The sequence below is a fragment of the Micropterus dolomieu genome, linkage group LG09, assembly GCF_021292245.1.
Source record: "Micropterus dolomieu isolate WLL.071019.BEF.003 ecotype Adirondacks linkage group LG09, ASM2129224v1, whole genome shotgun sequence".
Classification (NCBI taxonomy): Eukaryota; Metazoa; Chordata; class Actinopteri; order Centrarchiformes; family Centrarchidae; genus Micropterus; species Micropterus dolomieu.
In genome coordinates this window covers 21,350,461-21,369,425 of record NC_060158.1, presented here as the reverse complement: position 1 = coordinate 21,369,425, position 18,965 = coordinate 21,350,461, and the positions used below count along the sequence as shown (strand labels likewise).

Here is an 18,965-nt window from a genome sequence, read left to right as displayed (position 1 = left end):
TTCAAATACACCTTTTTATGTTGTGTTTTCCACTCATTAATCTTCATTTTTTTATTTCCCTGCCTTTATCTCATCCTTTTCTTCTTTTTTTCCCCTTTTCACTAATTGTGTTCATCTTACATCCCTCTTTCTGTCTTTCCCTTCCCTGTCTCAGATCCAGGTAATCAGCTTTGTCACAGAGCAGAACTGGGACTCACTGGAGGTGTTTGACGGAGGAGACAACACTGACACGATGCTTGGCAGCTTCTCAGGTATTCGCTGTACATGTGTTTTATTCCCACCTCAACTGCATTAAAAACAGACATAAAACAAAATTTAAAATCACTCATCAACATCTGCCAAAAGAATTGTCCAAGCAACGTAATAGCCTCATCAGTTGTCACAGAGCAACAGGCTGTAGTAGCTGGTGTAGTCATAGGAAATTTTCAAAATTCCGATCTGTTTGAGCTTCCCCAGGTAAAATCTTGGTACATTTCTACAAAGGTTAGCCTTCTCTGTGTGGAGTTGAAGAGAACGATTGTTTACAGTATCTATTACTGTGCTACTCCCCTCATAGTGAGGATACAGCAGCAGGGAATTCTCCTTTTGTTTGTGCTTGGAACACGACCAAAAGTAAATGTTAGATGTACCCTGAAGTAAAGAGATGAAAGAGAAATGCCAGGCTCACAAATTTGAGTTATTAAACGAGCAGTTTTAGGTCATGCAGACTCTTTAGAACATCTTTTTTTGTGTGAAGTTATTTTTTTTCTTTTTAAAAGTTTTTTTGTTGTTGTTTAGATTTTTTTATTATCTGCTGATAACATACCCACACACTGGAAGAAACAAGTGCATCTGCTCTTTGTCTTGTTAAAAGCGAGTAGATCACACTATTATGCACACGCTTCCCCAAATAGCCTAATGCCTAAATCGGCAGATGTAAAAAGAACAAGCTTTTCAGCTATTTGCCAGTAGCTTATGCAGTTAGTTATGGTCGACCTATGAAGGAGATAGCATTGCTAAACTCCACTATTAATCTTCTCCCCAAGGCACCACTGTCCCAGCTCTCCTCAACAGCACCTCCAACCAACTCTACCTCCACTTTTTCTCTGATATTAGTGTGTCTGCAGCTGGATTCAGGCTGGAATACAAAAGTAAGTGTTTATACCACTTGATATAACGTACCAACACCCTGAGTGCACCTTTTATCTTGCTGGTAGTCTTTCTCCCCAGGGTCAGATGTTTCTCCTGCACTGTTATAGTCGCGTTTTGCACTATACTCATTTTAAATCCTGTGTAATTATTCGATTCTTTTTTTTATCCCCTCAGCGGTGTCTCTGACCAACTGTCCAGAGCCCGTGGTTCCCATGAACGGTATCAAGGTTGGGGAGCGTCTTCAGATGAATAATGTGGTGTCTTTCCAATGTGAACCTGGATATACTCTACAGGTAACATATCCTAGCTTCAGATATGGTTCTGTCATATATGACCATGAAACCACGTAGATGCTTATCCTTTTTCTTGCCTTTCATCAGTGTCACTCATGTCAGTTTTCCTTTTCTTCAGTTATCCCTTCAAGCAGGAATCACATTTTACAATAGAGCACAAAGCAAAATATCAGAACGAAGCCGGTGCTGACTGCATGGAGTGGATCATATAGCCAGACGTTTAGTTCATTTTAGAAGTTTATTTACAGTGGTGATCTGTATGCTCTTATTATGTTAATATGATTAAATCGATGTAAACGTATTTGCAATAATATGTGGAGTGCTCTGACTTAAGCAGTAACAGACACCAGTCAGGGGATGTATACCCTTTTGCATGCAAAGTATGTATGTGCTGAGCTCAGTGTTCTGCAAAAATATTTATGTGGATTTATAGATTAAGGGAAGATTGTTATGATTCATCTCTGTCAACCACTCTGGACGCTACGATGCTTGACAATTTTCCCCTTAAGTTGCCCAAATACGTATAGTCAAAAGGCAGGATAGATATATGGATGGGTATGATCCATCTGCTGCCTGTAATTTATTAGGATGTGGTGCAATAAACTGCCTCCCAGCCTGACTCTGTTCTTCACATCCTTCAGTGCTTCCATTGTAGTCACCTGGGCTTCAAGAGGCAGACGGTGACATCTGTGGAACACACTGAAGCAAGAGTTCACAGAAATTATATCTGAAAGTCCATCCAAGTTTGGTTCATGTCGGTCCCTTCTTTTTTACTGGTTTTGCTTTGCATTTTTTAAATAGGAATAGACAGGGCCGGCCACTCTGTAACAATCTGACTAGCATCCAGATTGTGACAGAGTGGTAACTCAGCTGCTGGTTTTGCAATATAAAAATAAGTGAGCAGCAAACTTGCCCAGTCTGGGACTGTGAGCTGCACTTTGTCAGGGGTGCTGAAGTTTACATTTGTGTGGATTTGTGGTGAGATTTCTGCCTGATCACAAATGTTTCAGTTAGTTTCATTTGTTCCTGTAGTTTTTTCACCTGCTTGTCTCATCTAGTTCTGTGTCTGTAAGACCGTCTGACCGTCAGGGGACAAAGCAAAAATATTATGAATTCTAATTAAATGATGATGGTGTTGTAGTGCGATTATTTCTGTACATGTCAGAGAACACAAATATGCGGGAGAGATTCTGAATGTGCAGAAAACTTGTTGAAACAGGAGCTATTAGGGGTTTATAACAAAAATTATAACAATAATTATTCAAAGGAATTCATTTATCATTGAGGTGAAAAGGTGCCACATGCACATTTATAGAGGTTATTACACCAAACACAAAAGAGGAGGGAGGACTAAATCATGTGTGCTGACTCAGCAGGGATTTTATTAAATGAGAAAAGTTGATCTACAGAAGAGACATGTTGAAAGGCAATACCTAAAGAATGCCAGAGAGCCTTTCTGCACTGTATTCTATTATTTTTTTTATAGTTTGAATTTTCACCTGTGGCATGAATTTAATGTTTATGTAAATAAAAACATTTCCACCATAAATTGATGCAGAAAAGGCAGAAATTAGTGCACAAAGGTTCACCAGAATGCAGGAAATGAAGTATATTTAATGCTCAAAATTTTCAAGGGGAGGTCCCCCCAGATCCCCCACTTAATAAATGTCCCCTCCGGTGTTCAAATAAAACTTATGCTATTTCATTTCTACCAAAAAATATACCCCATAAATTCACCAGAATTAAGGAAAACAATCTCTGTTTAATACATTGTTTCTGGAGGAACATCCCCAAATACCAGGTGCGGTTTGGTCTCACCATACAGACTATGATGTCAGGAGGATGGCATAGGCTGATGACACTTATTATTGGCCATGATTATTGACTTGGCTTTTCATAAGTTTGAATGCAGAATATTATACACATTGTGGTGGGTAATGTTAGTTATGGTTTAGCGTAGGTCTGCAGCTAACGATGATTTTAGTACTGGAAGCTTCTGCATCGTATAAGAAGTACTATTGCTCCCCATCAGACCAACAACATCAACAGACCAACAACCAGACAACTGCTTACCAACACAAACATCACCCGAGTGCTATACAAGTTATACTAAGTTGCAGCTCCCCGACACCCAGTTAACTCATTACTGTGACGTTACAACTCAAACTCACGGCCCAACCAGGAGAACAACAAATGCACGTGTGTACATTTACAGCTGAGGACTGCGGCTTACTTTAGCTAGCCTTCAACTCAACAATCAATCAGGATTTCAGTTAAATGCTAAAGTTGCTGTTACCTTGTCTGTGATATGCTGGCATAACACCGGGTGCTTTCTGATCAGATGCTGTCGTGCTGTTGTGGTAATGTTAGGCGACATAAGTTTCGTTTTAAGCTGGACAGACTGTAACATTACAGAGTTGTTGTTTTCTTTTAGTTTGAAATAATCCCATACTTTGGACACTTTCTTCTTCGTCCCTCACTGTTTTCTCTCTCTTCCTCCACTTTGCACACAGTGTCATCATAATCACATCGTGTTCACACAGCGTAAGCTCGATGTGCAACAGTAATAAATGTCCATGCGAAACAGTGTGCTATATAGTTATATGGATTAATATGGATGGATTAGGAATCAAATTAATCGATTTAATCGATGAATCGTTTCAGCCCTAGTTTAGAGTTGGGCAGATGGGATGGGGGGGGGGGCAATATATAATTTCTCGCCTAGGGCTCCAACACTGTCACTGATAATAGACATTAGTCAAATAGCCAAGACTTTTGGTGAAGCTGATGGACAAGAAGCCGGTTTTAAGCAAAAGGTTTGGGGCAATTATTTCAATTATGTTTCTTTCTGGATAATCAGAATAATTACATGTAAACATCCTGAGCTCCATCAAAGAGCTCCGGTTATTTTACTTAAAGCCAATTTCTATGCATCATTTCTTCTGGATAATAATAACATTGTCATTGTCTTTTGCCACTAACTTGCAGTCATGTAAATGGCCAGAATATTGCTTTCCTAAGATCATTTGCAGTAGAGGCATTATCGAGGTGAATTACCTGAATGAACCTATATGAAGTCACTAAAATTATAGTCAGTACTGAAGAATGGAATCACATTTTTATGTTAAATTACATCAGTCACACTGTTCAAACACAGATATCCAGCCTCTCCGTTACTTTGCATTACATTGCACCATATGTATGGGCTGCCAACCTTCTTGTATACACAAGTACCCTATTGTTTCCTACTCTTATCTACTAGAAATGCTGTGATTATAGACTGGTGCATCTGACCTGAGTTCTTGCTGCAGGTGTAAGTAGGGTGAAGAGGTTAAGCTTGACAATGTCTGAAGTCATTATCAACCATTGCAGTAGCAGTCCTTAACCAGTGAGACATATGAAAGAGTACATTATAACAGTCCAAGGCTTTCTCTGACTATGACTAGAGACACATTTGCAGAAAAGGTCAGCTGAGTCAGTCCATTAGGTTCTAACATCGGCTTTCTTTATAGTCATTATGGTGAGTTAGCTTTGAAACTCAACTGCAGTACTTTCCAAAAAATGCTCTATAGCTTATTTTGGCAGTGTGACAGTAAATGTTCCTTAATATGCCTATGATTCTCCCTCTCTGTTGTTCTCTGTCACTTCAGATGGATTTAGTCATTTAGTCTCCACATGAAGTCATGTGGAGACAGGCAGCAGGTTCAAATAATTGGAACAACAGATGAGTGACAGTGGGGATAACATATTAATTCATCTCCTGTTCTTTGTTGCACTTTTGTCTGTGTGTTCACACTTCGGTGCATGGATGCTCCTTGCAGGGGAACTCGCATATCACCTGTATGCCTGGAACCGTCAGACGATGGAACTACCCACCTCCTCTCTGCATAGGTAAAAATAGCTTCCTTCCTAGCTTTCCTTCATTTGCTACCCTCCCTCTGTTTCATTTCTACATTTTTCAAAGTGTTTACTTTGAAGAGCCTTTACCTTGCATCTCAGACCCAAGGTCCTAATGTAAAGAAGTGCAACAGATTAACCTTCACTACATACTATAGGTGACAAAGATACACTTCACTGCTTCACAACTCGCACACAAAAACACGTTATATGACAGACATAACCTAGCTCTTGAATCCATTATAAAATGAAAATAGGAGACATGCGTAAAAAACAAAGATTATATTTCACTAATTTGTGTTTCTGTATGAGTTTATAAGAGCTTTTGCACCTTTTAAAATGAGTTTGATAGGTCTACCTATAAGTCTGAGCGCACACACTGAATGAAACTGCATTAGGTTCCTTCCCCATTTTGCACCTCGAGTCTTCCTGCCTGTGAGAGTGCCTTGACAAATGGGTTCCACTTATTGGAACAAGCTACTATTGCCTAATTAGTTCCATCTCAGACTGTGATTGGTTGAAATTGAGGGAAGATTCATCGTGTTCACAGGCATCAGCAGTTTCCTGATTACCTCGGGCTTTTCGTGCTGCTGCTTGATAACATTTAACCCCTCACTTGTTCCTTACAGAAACACAATGGTACAGCAGCCTGATTTTCCCTGTCTGATTTCTTCCTCCTCTGACTTATGTCGGCTGTTTGTCCCATTTATTGTTTGCTTTGTTCCTTGCAGTACCTTTTGTCTTTCTTTTTCTCCTTGAGTCAGCTGATTCTTTTACCATTGTTTTCAGCATCCTTTGATCTTTCTAATTTTGGTGTCAGGCTCTTTTCATCTTTCTTGATCCCATAATTGCTTGTATTTCCATACCTTTTTCGTAGCTCTTTTGAGTGTCAGTCCTCAATTTCAGTCAATGAACATTTATCCGTCAGTGCTTTATGATCAAAGGAGAAGGATGAAGAGCAACAAATATATCGCATATATGGCACCTAGGGAAAGTTATCACTACTGGATACCTTTATGGTATTGGCCAAAACAGCCCATTATTGAGCAGAATCAAAACATCTCCAATCAAACCAGTACTTCAGTCGATATTTTTTGTAACCAGATCGCAGCAAATTACTATTTGTAAGGTTTTGCTTGCAGCCAAACACGCAAACAACACACCAAAAGAAAGAGAAGAGCACGCCTTTTTTCCCCTCATGTGCCTGCACCATAGACTGTATAAGAAAAGAAAAGAGTCCATGCGAGGATTTTAACAACCCCCTCACCTTCGGCTGAGGTCTAAGGCATGTTCATTACTGTTGCAAGTTTATCACCACAAGCTTGGCTTTCATCTCCTGGTATCATTTAACACTTCTCTATATATTTTTATTTGCCATTCACATCACCTGTCACTGATGATCGCTGTGTTCCATCACATCAAACGCTTCTGTGGCGCAGCAGCGATCATACTCACACGATGATTTTACTCACAGAGCCTCTGGCTGCAGCTGTGGCTGCTTCAGGTGTAGTTGGTTTGATCAGCTGAACATGCAGCCTCTCTTTTCCTCTTGCTTCTTTAGTGTAGTTAAGGCTACGTTCAGACTGCAGGCCAATGTGACCCAAATCCGATTTTTTTTTGCCCATATGTGACTCGAATCTGATTTTGACAGTGTGAACAGGCCAAGGAACATGGAATCTGATCTTTTCCTGTTCGGATTTGGGCCACTTCCATATGTGATAAATCCGATACAGATCGGATCTTTTTAAATGCGACCTGGACACTGGACACAGCATTTGATGCGACTTTGACGTCACTGTAGAGCAGCTGTTCTGCTGCAGAGGGAGCCGCACTGAACAAAAAAGCTCCACAAAAAGCCATTATTAAACATTTCTTTCTTCCCTACCTCGCTATCATCTGCTCTCAAATTCCCTTTCTTATACCTAAAATCCACTGGACCGGAAGCTCTCTTCAGAGATACGGGTCGCATGCGGGTCACTTTCAGGCCACGGACAGTTCAAGCTGGAGTCTGATATGGGCCACGTTTAAACTATAATGTGAACTGTCAAACAAAAAAAAAAATCGGATCTGGGGAAAAAATCAAAATTGAGCATTAAGCAGCCTGCAGTCTGAACGTAGCCTTTGTGACTTGTTTAAACAGACTCCTTTATCGTTTTTATAGCCTACTTGTTTTTGGGGGAGGTTTGTGACTCACCATAAAGGAAAAAGCACTCGCGGAGATCTTTCAATTCAGTTTATTGATTGAAAGTTTATAAAATAATTTTCCGTTGTTTACTTTCAACACACGTATCAAAAAAATACCTGAAATTCGTTTTCCACAACTTATTTAGTCACTAAACTATTTCACTCCTCTCTCATTCAAATATAAAAAACTCTCAAGCTGTAGTCTTTCCCCTTATAGGATAATACTACCAGTGAGGATGACCTAATTAGGATGAGGAGCGATCTGACACAATTTCCCAATATTTTTTATGTAACAATTTTTTGAAACAAGAAAAAAAATAGATCACCTTGCTTGTCCATAATAACAATAAAAATAATAATAACCTACCAGTGAACTACTATGGCTTCAACAGGTGACATTATATGAGGGGTATCGAATGAAGTACTCAATTGGTATCAGTATCACTTTAAGGGTACTGGTTTTGGTACTGATATTGTAAAATTTTAAACGATACCCAATGCTAATGGCACCTCTATATCTCACATTGAAAGAAAAGAGCTCCAGAGTTCCTTAATAGTGAGATGAATTGTCCCATTTGATTGAAATAGAATTCTGTTCATTCTTTAACAGTATTTTTATCATTGCTAATAAAAACATTGTAACAACATTGATTTAATTGAAAAAGGTGACATGTGTGATGAAAGGTTTAGCGTGTATGCCTTCTAGCAATGTGAACCCACCTAAACTATAGTAAATATTATATTATAGCCTTACAGGCTTTGGAATTTAGGTTTAAAATGACTGAATGTTTCACCTCTGCTATGCTTTAAAAAACTAAACTCACTCTATGCTACACTATTTCTTTAGTAATTTCTAAGTCATCAAGTATTTTCTGTTAGCACTATAGTTGTTGTGTAAGACTCCCTCTCCCACTAAACAAAGAACTGTGTTGAACCATATTTGTGATGTTATTTTAACGTGTTTGCAGATACTAATGAAATGTTCTGTCTGCCCTCTGCCAGCTCAATGTGGTGGGATCCGGGAGGAGATGGAGGGCATGATTCTCAGTCCTGGTTTCCCTGGCAATTACCCTAGCAACAGCGACTGCACCTGGAGAATCTACCTGCCAGTTGGTTACGGTGAGCCCCATGAGAGGTTCTTACAGCGTGCCACACTTTGGCATTTCCACACTCAAGAACCTTTAATTATGTAACTTGTAGGCTCGGACTGTGGAATGACTACATTTGCATATTTTTCAACATTTTGTCTTGCTTCATGCTCCCCTAGGTGCCCACATGCAGTTCCTTAACTTCTCCACTGAGGCCAACCATGATTTCCTTGAGATACGCAATGGGCCCCTTGATACAAGTGCAGTGATTGGCCGATTCAGTGGCCAAGATATTCCCTCTTCCCTTCTCACCACTTCCCACGAGACCACAGTATATTTCCATAGTGACCATTCACAGAACAAACCGGGTTTCAGATTCGAGTACCAGGGTAAGTGACTGAACAGGATCATGTGTAAGAAAGTGTACTCTTAGTAAAAGATGCAGACGACTGGAGCATAAAATGATGATCAGCCTTAGGATTCCCTCAAACAGAAATAGAATTGGTTAATATGCTCATATAATGAGCATAATCACCAAGACCACATTTTGCTAATTGCAGAGACGAGCCAGTATCAGTATTGTGAGTTACTTTATTCTCCAAAGCTTGATCAAACTAGTAATTACTTCACTGTGACTTCAGTGAGCTTGTTGGCTGCTTCAAACCATCTTTGCTGTCACCGAAATGTGGTTCAGTGTCCCCGACTAAGGATTTACATAGTCGAATCAGAATGGTCAAATCCTGCCTATAGTAGACTGAATGAGCCGAAGCTAAACTGAGGCTTATTGTTGACCATTTTCTCACTCTCTCTCTCTCTCTCTCTCTCTCTCTCTCTCTCTCGCGCCTGCCATTCACCGGTCTTCTGCAGAGTTTTTGCTGTGCTGCCGATAACTGCATACACGTCGCGGTTCCTCACGGGTCTATTTCAAGTAGCGGCTGTTTAAAAATGATATAATATTCTTTGTGTGGTTCATCAACGGTGATAAATTACCTGAAAGTCCCGCGAGGTGCGGACAACTTGGCACAACATTGGTGAAGCTGTGGCTCCGTCTCTTCAGCAAATTTTCCTCCTGCCACTACACACATACACGCTACGCCTACACATGCGCACTGACGACCCAGGGTTAGGGTTACAATTTTGGATTCATTCAATCACTTTAAAAACATTTATTGGAAGTTTTTTTTTTTTCTTTTTTTTACATGTTTATTTAAAGCATATTTCCCTGAACTGACACAATCACTATAAGAATGAAAGTCAAGATGAATTATGTCCTACAGAATGATAAATAATCATCTCTGGGAGTGTATCCTTTTTTTCTCCATGTTCACTTACGTACCATTAGTGTCACTTTACTGTGAGGTGTATGCATATAAAGCCATAACATTACTGAATTAGCCCTACAACTGACAGTGTCAAACTAATCAGCTCACAGAGCTAGTAAATTCCTCTGATCTATAAATCTCTGTAAATAAAACTGTTGATCACTTAAAAGATTTTTTCACCATCATGTGCCAGTAAAAGGATTCACTGCATATCCACATGGCTGCAAGGAATAAATTACCCTTGTCTGCTAATGCAACAGGCACACAAAGTTTGTATTTTGTGATTCAACAAACGAGCCGGCAAATCGAAAGGTAGCATTGTGCATTTACATAATTATGTGTACATTAGCATATAAATCAAGCATTATATTTGCAAATACCCCCCCCCCCCCCTTTTGCAGTATTTGCATGAGTTATCCCCTACAAAGTGAAGCTGTGATCCATAGAAATCAATTTCTTTACTCATATTTATATCCTGGCTCTTCAAGGCTCACTGCCTGCTTTTGTAACTGAGGGGGGAAAAGTAAAGGTGATTTACCCACACCACCTCTGATGACTGCATCGTACTCCTCCGGCAACAAGTCGAACCCACCCCTGGTATTTTTTTCCCCCTGAAAACTCCTGTCTGAGGGACGAATAAAAGGAGGATTGTGTGGGAGGTTGAGCACAAGAACGAAGAACAACAGAAAGATGAGGAAGGTGAATTAAAGCTGGAAAATAAATATAGAGGATGCTCCGCTATATTGCTCTGTATGGAGTATTCACATGTTGAGGTTGAGTGAATTGATTGCTAACTTCAGGCAGAAACAAAGAATCTTAAACAGTCACGGGGTCTATAGGTGGCCACAGTTACTGTTAAACTAATAGACACAAGCAATAACTCCCCTGGACTACTTTGTTGCCATGAGCACAGACAAGTTTAGATAGTGTTTTAATATCACATTATGTTCTAATTTTTCTATGTTGTGTGGAGAAATTATGTGACTGCCATAATACTATGTGACAATGTATGTCTGAATAAAAATATCTAACTTTAGAAAAACTAATGTACGTGATGTTCTCTCCCTCAGCTTATGAGCTACAGGAGTGCCCAGATCCAGAGCCTTTCCGCTACGGAGTAGTGGTGGGTGCTGGCTACAATGTGGGCCAGTCTATTTCCTTTGAGTGTCTGCCTGGGTACCAGCTGATGGGACATTCCATCCTCACCTGCGAGCATGGCACCACGCGCAATTGGGATCACCCTTTTCCTCGCTGCGAAGGTAAGAGATGCAAGATATGCCTTATCAATAACCAAAAAATAGGCACATTGAACACATTTTTTCACCTGAACACACAATAATCTTTAGAACAAGTGGCGACTATTCTGCTGCATGAACGTAGAACCAAAGTAATAACACGATAACTTCCTGTTTAGAACGTAATGAGCTATTACATGATTATTCGGAAGTGCGGCTATGGAGATAATCATTATCTATTATGAATAATGCAATTAAACTGAATAATCACCCCCCATTAATGAAGCAAAGTATTATTCAATGAAAATCAATACTGTGCTAAAGAGGAATGGAGACAAATAAAAGATGAATAAAAGAGACGCTAAATTGAAAAGAAAAATAATGGGAGCTTTCTCTTTTGCCTCGTCCTTGACCCAAATTCTCACGCTCTGGCTGTCGATTATTCAATAAGGCAGGCAAAATTACAGAGTGAGGTGATGGCCATGACACTGGAACTTTGAATGGGCGTGCAGGCAGATAAAGTGAGTGAGAGAAGGAGCAACAGGGTGAAAAGACAGAGGGAACAAGAGACAGAGTTTATTCTCTCACAGCGATTTTCTTTTGTATAGGTCTTTTCAATATTCACAAGTTGGAAGATAAAAGAATATTATCTGAGTGTTGTATTTTATGTGCTTTCATGCATATGGGTTGGTGTGTGAAGGGACATGCATAATATTATTCATAGTATATAGTATTCTGCATTGTACCATGTGCCTGTGTAGTTTCAGTTTATTTAGATAATAAATAATTAGATAATGTAATTTCAATATAGCACCTCCCTGAACTAATGCAATATGCAGTGATAATATACAGCATTTAAAATATAAATATTCAGTAATATTTTCGTGTGTGTGTGTGTGTGTGTGTGTGTGTGTGTCTGTTTTTGCGCTCCCATTAAAATGTGTTGTGCTGTGTATTTGCCTTCTAAAATGAACAAGAGAAGGTAGCCTGATGCTTCTGACTGTGAATGTAATTGAATTGGCTTTAATGCTATGACCTGGTGCAAGGAAGTGATACAGCAGGAGATGAAGTGATTAGCGAGACGTCGTTCTTAATAGGATAAATATACCTGAATTCACACAGCACATTTTATCACTTTTTTTTTTGTTTCAATTTTTTTGATTAGTCACTCGGTTGGTACCCAGTTTCCATTCACAGTGACAAAGCCATTTAGGGCAGACAAAATAACAAGGTTGTAACCATATTTCACAGTTGGTAGTACAGCGAACAGGTGAGACGTTATTGTGACCTTAAAACAGTTTTTTAGCGATAATTTAAGAATAATTTGGGTGAGTCCAGATTCCACACACACAGTGACTGGGACAACACAATGAGTAAACAATGACTATCACAGTATTCACCTACAGCTCAAAGAGAGGCTTTGCACTTAAAAATGCCGGGAGAAATCAAAAGCACCGCATTTTGTGTAGCTTCTCTATAAGAATTCATCTTTACATAGTAATCAAGAACATTTGTTCCTGTTTAGGCAATGCATCTATGATAATCCGTCATTAATCACTTCATCACTATTTATTCACTGGAATCATACATTATGCATCATCAATATTCATCAATTTCATTGTAACCAAAAAATACACTTGCACACTGCCCCTTGACTCCTTACAAAAACATACATTGCTGCTTTTGTTAGCAAAGTAAATGTATTGATCTCCTAATACATAACCATAATTATGTGGCAGCAAATGATGTTTGACCCAGTGTAGCTCAGTACCACCTGCTCTTCGGAATCTCACTATAGTATTTACATAGATTTTCTCTGAGGGGCATAAGTACATTGATTTTTGTTACCTTGCTTCCACCTACCTGCTTGTCTTGGCACATCACGTTTTGTATATAAAATGCTTTGCCATGTACCTTTTCTTTGTTGTTTGTTTACACTTCTCTTTGGACCTAACCTTCACGTTCTTATCTCCTCCTTCTTCATTATCTCTTTTCAATTTACTATATTTCTATATAGCATAGTGTGCTTTTACTGTTTAGTTTTTTTGTATTTAAAAAACAATTGCAACATTGTTTCAAGTTTTCTGTTCCACCTAACCCTTCAAGCAAATACACTCTCTTTTACATATACGGTTTAAGTAGCTTGCTACTTGATGGCGTCAGCCAGAGGTGAAGCTCCATAGAGTGTCCAGGGTTTAATCAATCAGCCTGATCGATAGCTCATTTAACAGGTGAGCCAGCAGCAGAGGGACCAATCAACCACAAGGCTAAAGCAGGCAGCTCTATAACGTGAACACACAGCATCACCTGAGAGAAACAGAGGGATGAAACATGCAATCTCTGCTTTGGGGTTGATCGTACCCATAGGCACATCCAAGGGTGTGCCGTTAAGCGGAATACCCTGTCTGGGTTGCTTGAGATGCCTGCACAACTGCGATTACCACTCCTTCCTGATTTTCTGTGCTCCACCACAGTGACTATGGGGTTTTTCTAAGGGTGCCAGTGGGAATGTTGAGCTTGGTAATCATTAAGTTGGTTAGAACCTCCTGAGTTCCTGAGGAATGCTTGAAATAGTTACAATTTCTATGCATGCAGATTTGAGGCCAGGCGCATGGGAGTTTGTATGTGTGTGAGTGAGTGTTACTATATCTGTCAGGCTGTGTGGGATTTTTTTTAACCTCAGGATATCAGGCACATGTGGACTTCTATCAAGGTTCTAGCAATGTCAGTTCTGACATAGACATGCTTTTAACCTTTACTGTCACTCAAACACACACACATGTGCATATCCACTTCTCATACACATACTGTACATATACACACACCTCAGAAGCAATGTCCACACTAACCCCTCGCCTCATATCCGCACTCTGTCTCTTCACCCCCAATGGAAAAGGGTTGAGGCGTTATCTTAGCAAAACACTCCATCCAAGTCCCCACTTGCTAACAGGCTTTACTGGCTAATCTTTAGCTCAGACAAGTGCCTGGGCACTAGACGAAGAGTGAAGGAGAGAGACACTGAGAAGGGAAGCAGAAGAAGAGGGCGATGAAAAATCCCCTCTTTCCTCCCATTGCAGTTGAATTATGCATCTACCCTGTTGGATTCCTGGCCCACTGATATATATATACTCTGCCTCTCTTTTTCCCTTCCCCTTCCCTCCCTCAGTGCCTTGTGGTTGGAACATCACATCAGACAATGGGACCATCTTCTCCCCAGGTTACCCAGAGGAGTACCCTAGCTCAGCTGACTGTTCCTGGCTGATCACCGTTGCTCCTGGCTTCGGCATCAAGCTCAACTTCACCCTGCTTCAGGTTCATGGGCCTCATGACTTCATTACCGTCTGGTAAGAAATAACTGTATAGTATAATATCCTTTAATGAAATACTATGTATATTTTCTATCTTAACATTTCAGATAATGTTCATTTTGGTTTGTGGGTAAACTGAAATTATATTCTAACCAGTTTTCTAGTAATACCCAAACCAAAATCTCAAGAACATCTCAACAAAATGTTGAACTCTATACTTCACGTGTCTTTGAAACATCAACCTCCATTATGCCTTCTCTTTCATTCCTCCCTCTTTAAACTCCTTGTCACTTATTTCTACTTTTCAACTTTTCACGCCTCCAGCCTTTTCCTATATCCTCTGCTTTGGTGCTTGACAAAACTGATTCAGCATCCAATTAGCTCCTCTCTAATTTCCCTGCCACCTCCTCTCTTTTCATGTCCACCATTCCCTCCTTGCTTGCCCTCTCGCTGTGACATAGACTACATTAGTCATTTAAAATCATCACAACCCTCCCTCTTTTTTCTCCTTCTGAATGCATGTTCAAGCACATGGAAACCAATACAAATGTAAATGATTATAACATTGTGAGTTATTCTTGTAGGTATTAAAAGCAGAAACTGCAAAATGAAACATGATGATTATACATTTTTATAATATATATTCCAAAGTACCAAACACTACCATGTAATTAAGGCAACCAGCCACAACAAATCAGAGCAGTATATGGTATATGTTCCCACCTCTTCAAGTGTGTGTGTGTGTGTGTGTGTGTGTGTGTGTGTGTGTGTGAGAGAGAGTAAGCTTTGGCTGGTGGAAATGTGTCTGGTTTTTTTGTGCGTGTGTTAATGCTTGTGTCAGGACGTTTATCTTTTTGCCTGACTGAGTATCGAGGGGTAAACCTTCCTTTCATCACCTCCATGATGCACTGCTGGTCCTGCCATATGTGCGACCAAAGACAGGATTTTGCATGCATGATGGTTGCCAGTCCCAGTTGATCCCCTCTCCCTGAGACAAACTCCAAAGGTCCCAGCTCTCAGTGAGACCGGAGATCTGACTGCCAGCCAACCTGGCAACTTGACGACCACATGAAAGGTCCACATGGTGTGGGGTGACATCTAAGTTTTACGGATTGGGCCGCTTATAAAAAATTGTGTGAAGATTTTTTAGTCCATGCAGAGTTTATGTCACAAAGTTGACATAGCTAAAGTAAGCCAAAATGTCCACATTCTATCGTGTTGTTGCTCTTCTGTAAATGGCCCTCATTGTATTGATCTTTCCCAACAAGCTCATGCAGAGCCAAAATGGGGACTATCATGTTCCCCAGTTTCCAGTTACCACCGCTGTGTATCTCTCCACTGAACTACTGAGCCAAGGAAATGGGCCCCGTAATGGTGGCTTGGCCAGAGTGCTGTCAGGCAGCAGTCCCTAGCCAGCCGTTTCCAGAGCTGCTTGTAATCTCCCATGCCCAGTCTGACAGCCAAAGACAGATGGTTTTTAAGCTGAATGGTTGTGGCAGGAATCTGGGAGTTGGCTTAATCGGCCGTGCCCACGCCAGGGGACTGCCAAGGCTGGGCCACAGCTTCCAGAGACACTCCCATTTGATGGCAGTTAGCAGGAACAGCGCAATCCAGACCTGTCATTCTATGCTTATCTGTAATTTTTACCTTATTTCAACATAATCACCCACAGCAGCACAGAGTAATTGCTTTGGGTATGATGAAGTGAGAGCAGCTTGGTTATTCTCTGCTGCTGGAAGCTGCTTGACAATAATCTGGCATGTGGCTTTGTTTGGTTTTCTCACAGATATGCGCCATAGGGCCTTGAGGTGCATTATGGTTAGAGAGGGAGTGAGCATTTGAGCAGAGGCTGCTGACAGAAAATGGTCAGGGCTAATTGACATCAATTTACTTCAAGGTATTGTTATATTTGACCTGTGACCTATTTTCTTCCCTTTAGGGATGGCCCACAGGAGACAGCCAGAAAACTTGGAGTGTTCACTGACGGAGAGCCCAATGACCCGCCTAGTAGCACATCTAATCAGGTGCTGATACGTTTCCGTAGTAACACAGAGAAGGGTGGACTGTTCCGTATCAGCTACCAAGGTATGTAAATTACTCTCCCTACTTGATCCTTATTTCTACCAAATATTTCACACATAATTCTGTGTTTGACTCCTTTCATGTCTTTTATGCTCTCAATAAAGCTTACAGGCTGCAGTTTTGCCTGCCACCTCCCATCATTCCCAATGCAGAGATCCTGATGGCAAGCAAAGAGTTTAAAATTGGTAGGTTGAAATGCTGTCACAAAAAGGCTTATTCATTCATGTATAGACAAACAATTAGAGCTAACTAGACACTGCTGATATTTTTATACTAGATTTCGGTCCCATCCTGACATGTTTTATTGTAGCATTTTAGTGAAGCGTTAATCTCACTGCCGGTTCACCTTCTGTCCTTGACAATTTACATCGCCCCAGGTTGACTGACTGTGATATTGACTACACACCCTATAAGGTGATGGTGTGGCACAACCCAGGGAGTTTTGAGGCAGGAGTATAAATTAATGATCATGACAAAATAATCAGAAAGCCAAAGGGATTTGAGGCAGGTGCTCTCATTTTCCCCTGTAGAAGACAATGGAGATTAATTCTCCTTATCTGTATATTTGCATACCTCCTTGATTCGTTATTATTCAGAGACACAAAGGCAGCAACACTGACATAGTGTTTCATCTATAGGATCCCCATTGGGGATTTATTATGGTACTTTTTTCCACTTTTTCTTTCACAGAGAAACACAATACATCTTGATTACCTCATTGTTATATCAGTATCCTGGCTAAGGAGCACTGATTGGTATATTAAAACATTTTGATTTGTATCAATCATATGGATTGTTGCTACAATCTCTGATCTGTCATTGACTGTACCTCCCCCTCCTCTATCTCTCTCTGTTCAGGTGATATTGTGCGCTACCGATGTCTTCCAGGCTACCAGTTAAGTGGAAACAGCATCCTGACCTGCCGGTTAGGGACACACTTGGAGTTTGAGGGACCTCCACCCTCATGTGATGGTGAGTGACTGCCTAGGTCTAGAAAACTTGTAAGCGTATCCAGGGAATTGCATGCTGTTTTTTTTTACGAAGCCCCTGTTCACACTCACACAGTTATACATTCACAACTGAAAGCTGCCCAAATTCAAGCCCAGTCTGAGCTGAGCAGCTCCACATGGTTGGGGGGGGGGGGTCTTGCTCAAGGGCACCTGTGTGGTGATAAGGAGGGAGGGGCAACCACAGCTTTTTCACTTTCCCCGCCCAAATTTATCCTGCCTGATCAGGGATCAAACCTGTGATAAACCTGTCATAAGCTCTCCCTTTTCTCATCTTGATACCGCTTTCCCTCCTAGCTACATTTAGTATACTTTTTTTCTCCTCCTGCTTTATCTTTTCTAATTATCTTAGATATTATCTTCCTAGAAATCAATGGAGTATAGATCTCACAGTTTCATTTAAACTATTGCTGTCTGGCAACTAAATCTAACTCAAATGTCAGAATTCCCCAGTATCTTCAACTTGTTCTCCAGAGCTCCAACTTTTTCAAGGAAAATTATTTCATCAAAAAAATAAATAGCAGAAAGTCATAGTTACATATATGGTATATAGGGTAGATCCTTTTTTTTCACATGTTTTGCGTCTATGTAACATTTTCTGAAATTGGTCCAGTATTTCACGAGTGCACTGCAGTGTTCAGCAGTGAAACAGGGCTGCAGGAAACAGAGAATAGAAGGTAAAGCGTCATCTATTAATTAGAAGGTTGGTTTGTTCCCCAGCCCCCAGTCAGCATGTTGAAGTATCCTTGAGCAAGATGCTGAACCCCAAACTCCTGTTAATTTCTGTTTCTTGTGGAAGAGGCACTTTACCCTCTGCCATTAGTTTATGAATAGGGCGAATGGGATGTAGTGTAAAAGTGTTTGGGAAGGCTAGAAAGGTGCTATATAAGTACAAGACTTTGATGTTTTAAAGGGTTAAAAACACCAAAGTCACGCAATAACTTTAGGTTACTTGCGTAACCCCGGTTCTCAGAGTAGCATGAGTGAGATGTCTTACTATGGGATGCACCTCCCTGCGTATTCCTCAGAAGCATTTATCTCATTACGCCATTCCTGATTGGCTGGTGATCACGGTCAAAAACGAATTTGAAACGAATGCTATGAATGAGAACACAAACTAACCAACAAAGGCAGCGGTAGAGAGGTAATACTGCTGTTTTTGAGAGTCTGGTGGCTTTGACGAGAGTGATATAACTACATTTCTAGTTAAACAAAAATAATCTTACTCTTTAAAAAAGGTCTATCTCTGTAGGGATTATTTCCATAATGTTGTCAGACACTAACAATCTGAGCCTGTCAGTGGAGGGAAAAAAGCACTTTAGTGGACGTGCTTTGACAGGCGCAATTACCTGCAAGGATACATTGCAGCCCTGTCTTGCTGCTGCTGTCTGAATCCTGCTCGCTCAGTACTGGACCAA

The 18,965-nt window shown here is 40.5% G+C and overlaps 1 protein-coding gene across 4 annotated transcripts in view; it reads left to right on the top strand.

Annotated features, from left to right (window-relative positions):
* csmd2 (CUB and Sushi multiple domains 2) overlaps positions 1 to 18,965 on the top strand; it is a 253,342-nt gene that overhangs the window by 183,977 nt on the left and 50,400 nt on the right. For all 4 annotated transcript variants that reach the window (XR_006826279.1, XM_046058105.1, XM_046058104.1 and 1 more), the window contains 11 exons: positions 155 to 251; positions 1,026 to 1,130; positions 1,306 to 1,424; positions 5,246 to 5,315; positions 8,508 to 8,624; positions 8,773 to 8,982; positions 10,986 to 11,174; positions 14,317 to 14,494; positions 16,398 to 16,543; positions 16,645 to 16,725; positions 17,399 to 17,512. Coding sequence is in view for 3 of the 4 variants with exons in the window: in XM_046058105.1 (XP_045914061.1) it covers positions 155 to 251; positions 1,026 to 1,130; positions 1,306 to 1,424; positions 5,246 to 5,315; positions 8,508 to 8,624; positions 8,773 to 8,982; positions 10,986 to 11,174; positions 14,317 to 14,494; positions 16,398 to 16,543; positions 16,645 to 16,725; positions 17,399 to 17,512 (1,426 nt within the window). In the remaining variant the exon portion in view is untranslated. The remainder of the gene's footprint in view (positions 1 to 154; positions 252 to 1,025; positions 1,131 to 1,305; positions 1,425 to 5,245; positions 5,316 to 8,507; positions 8,625 to 8,772; positions 8,983 to 10,985; positions 11,175 to 14,316; positions 14,495 to 16,397; positions 16,544 to 16,644; positions 16,726 to 17,398; positions 17,513 to 18,965) is intronic.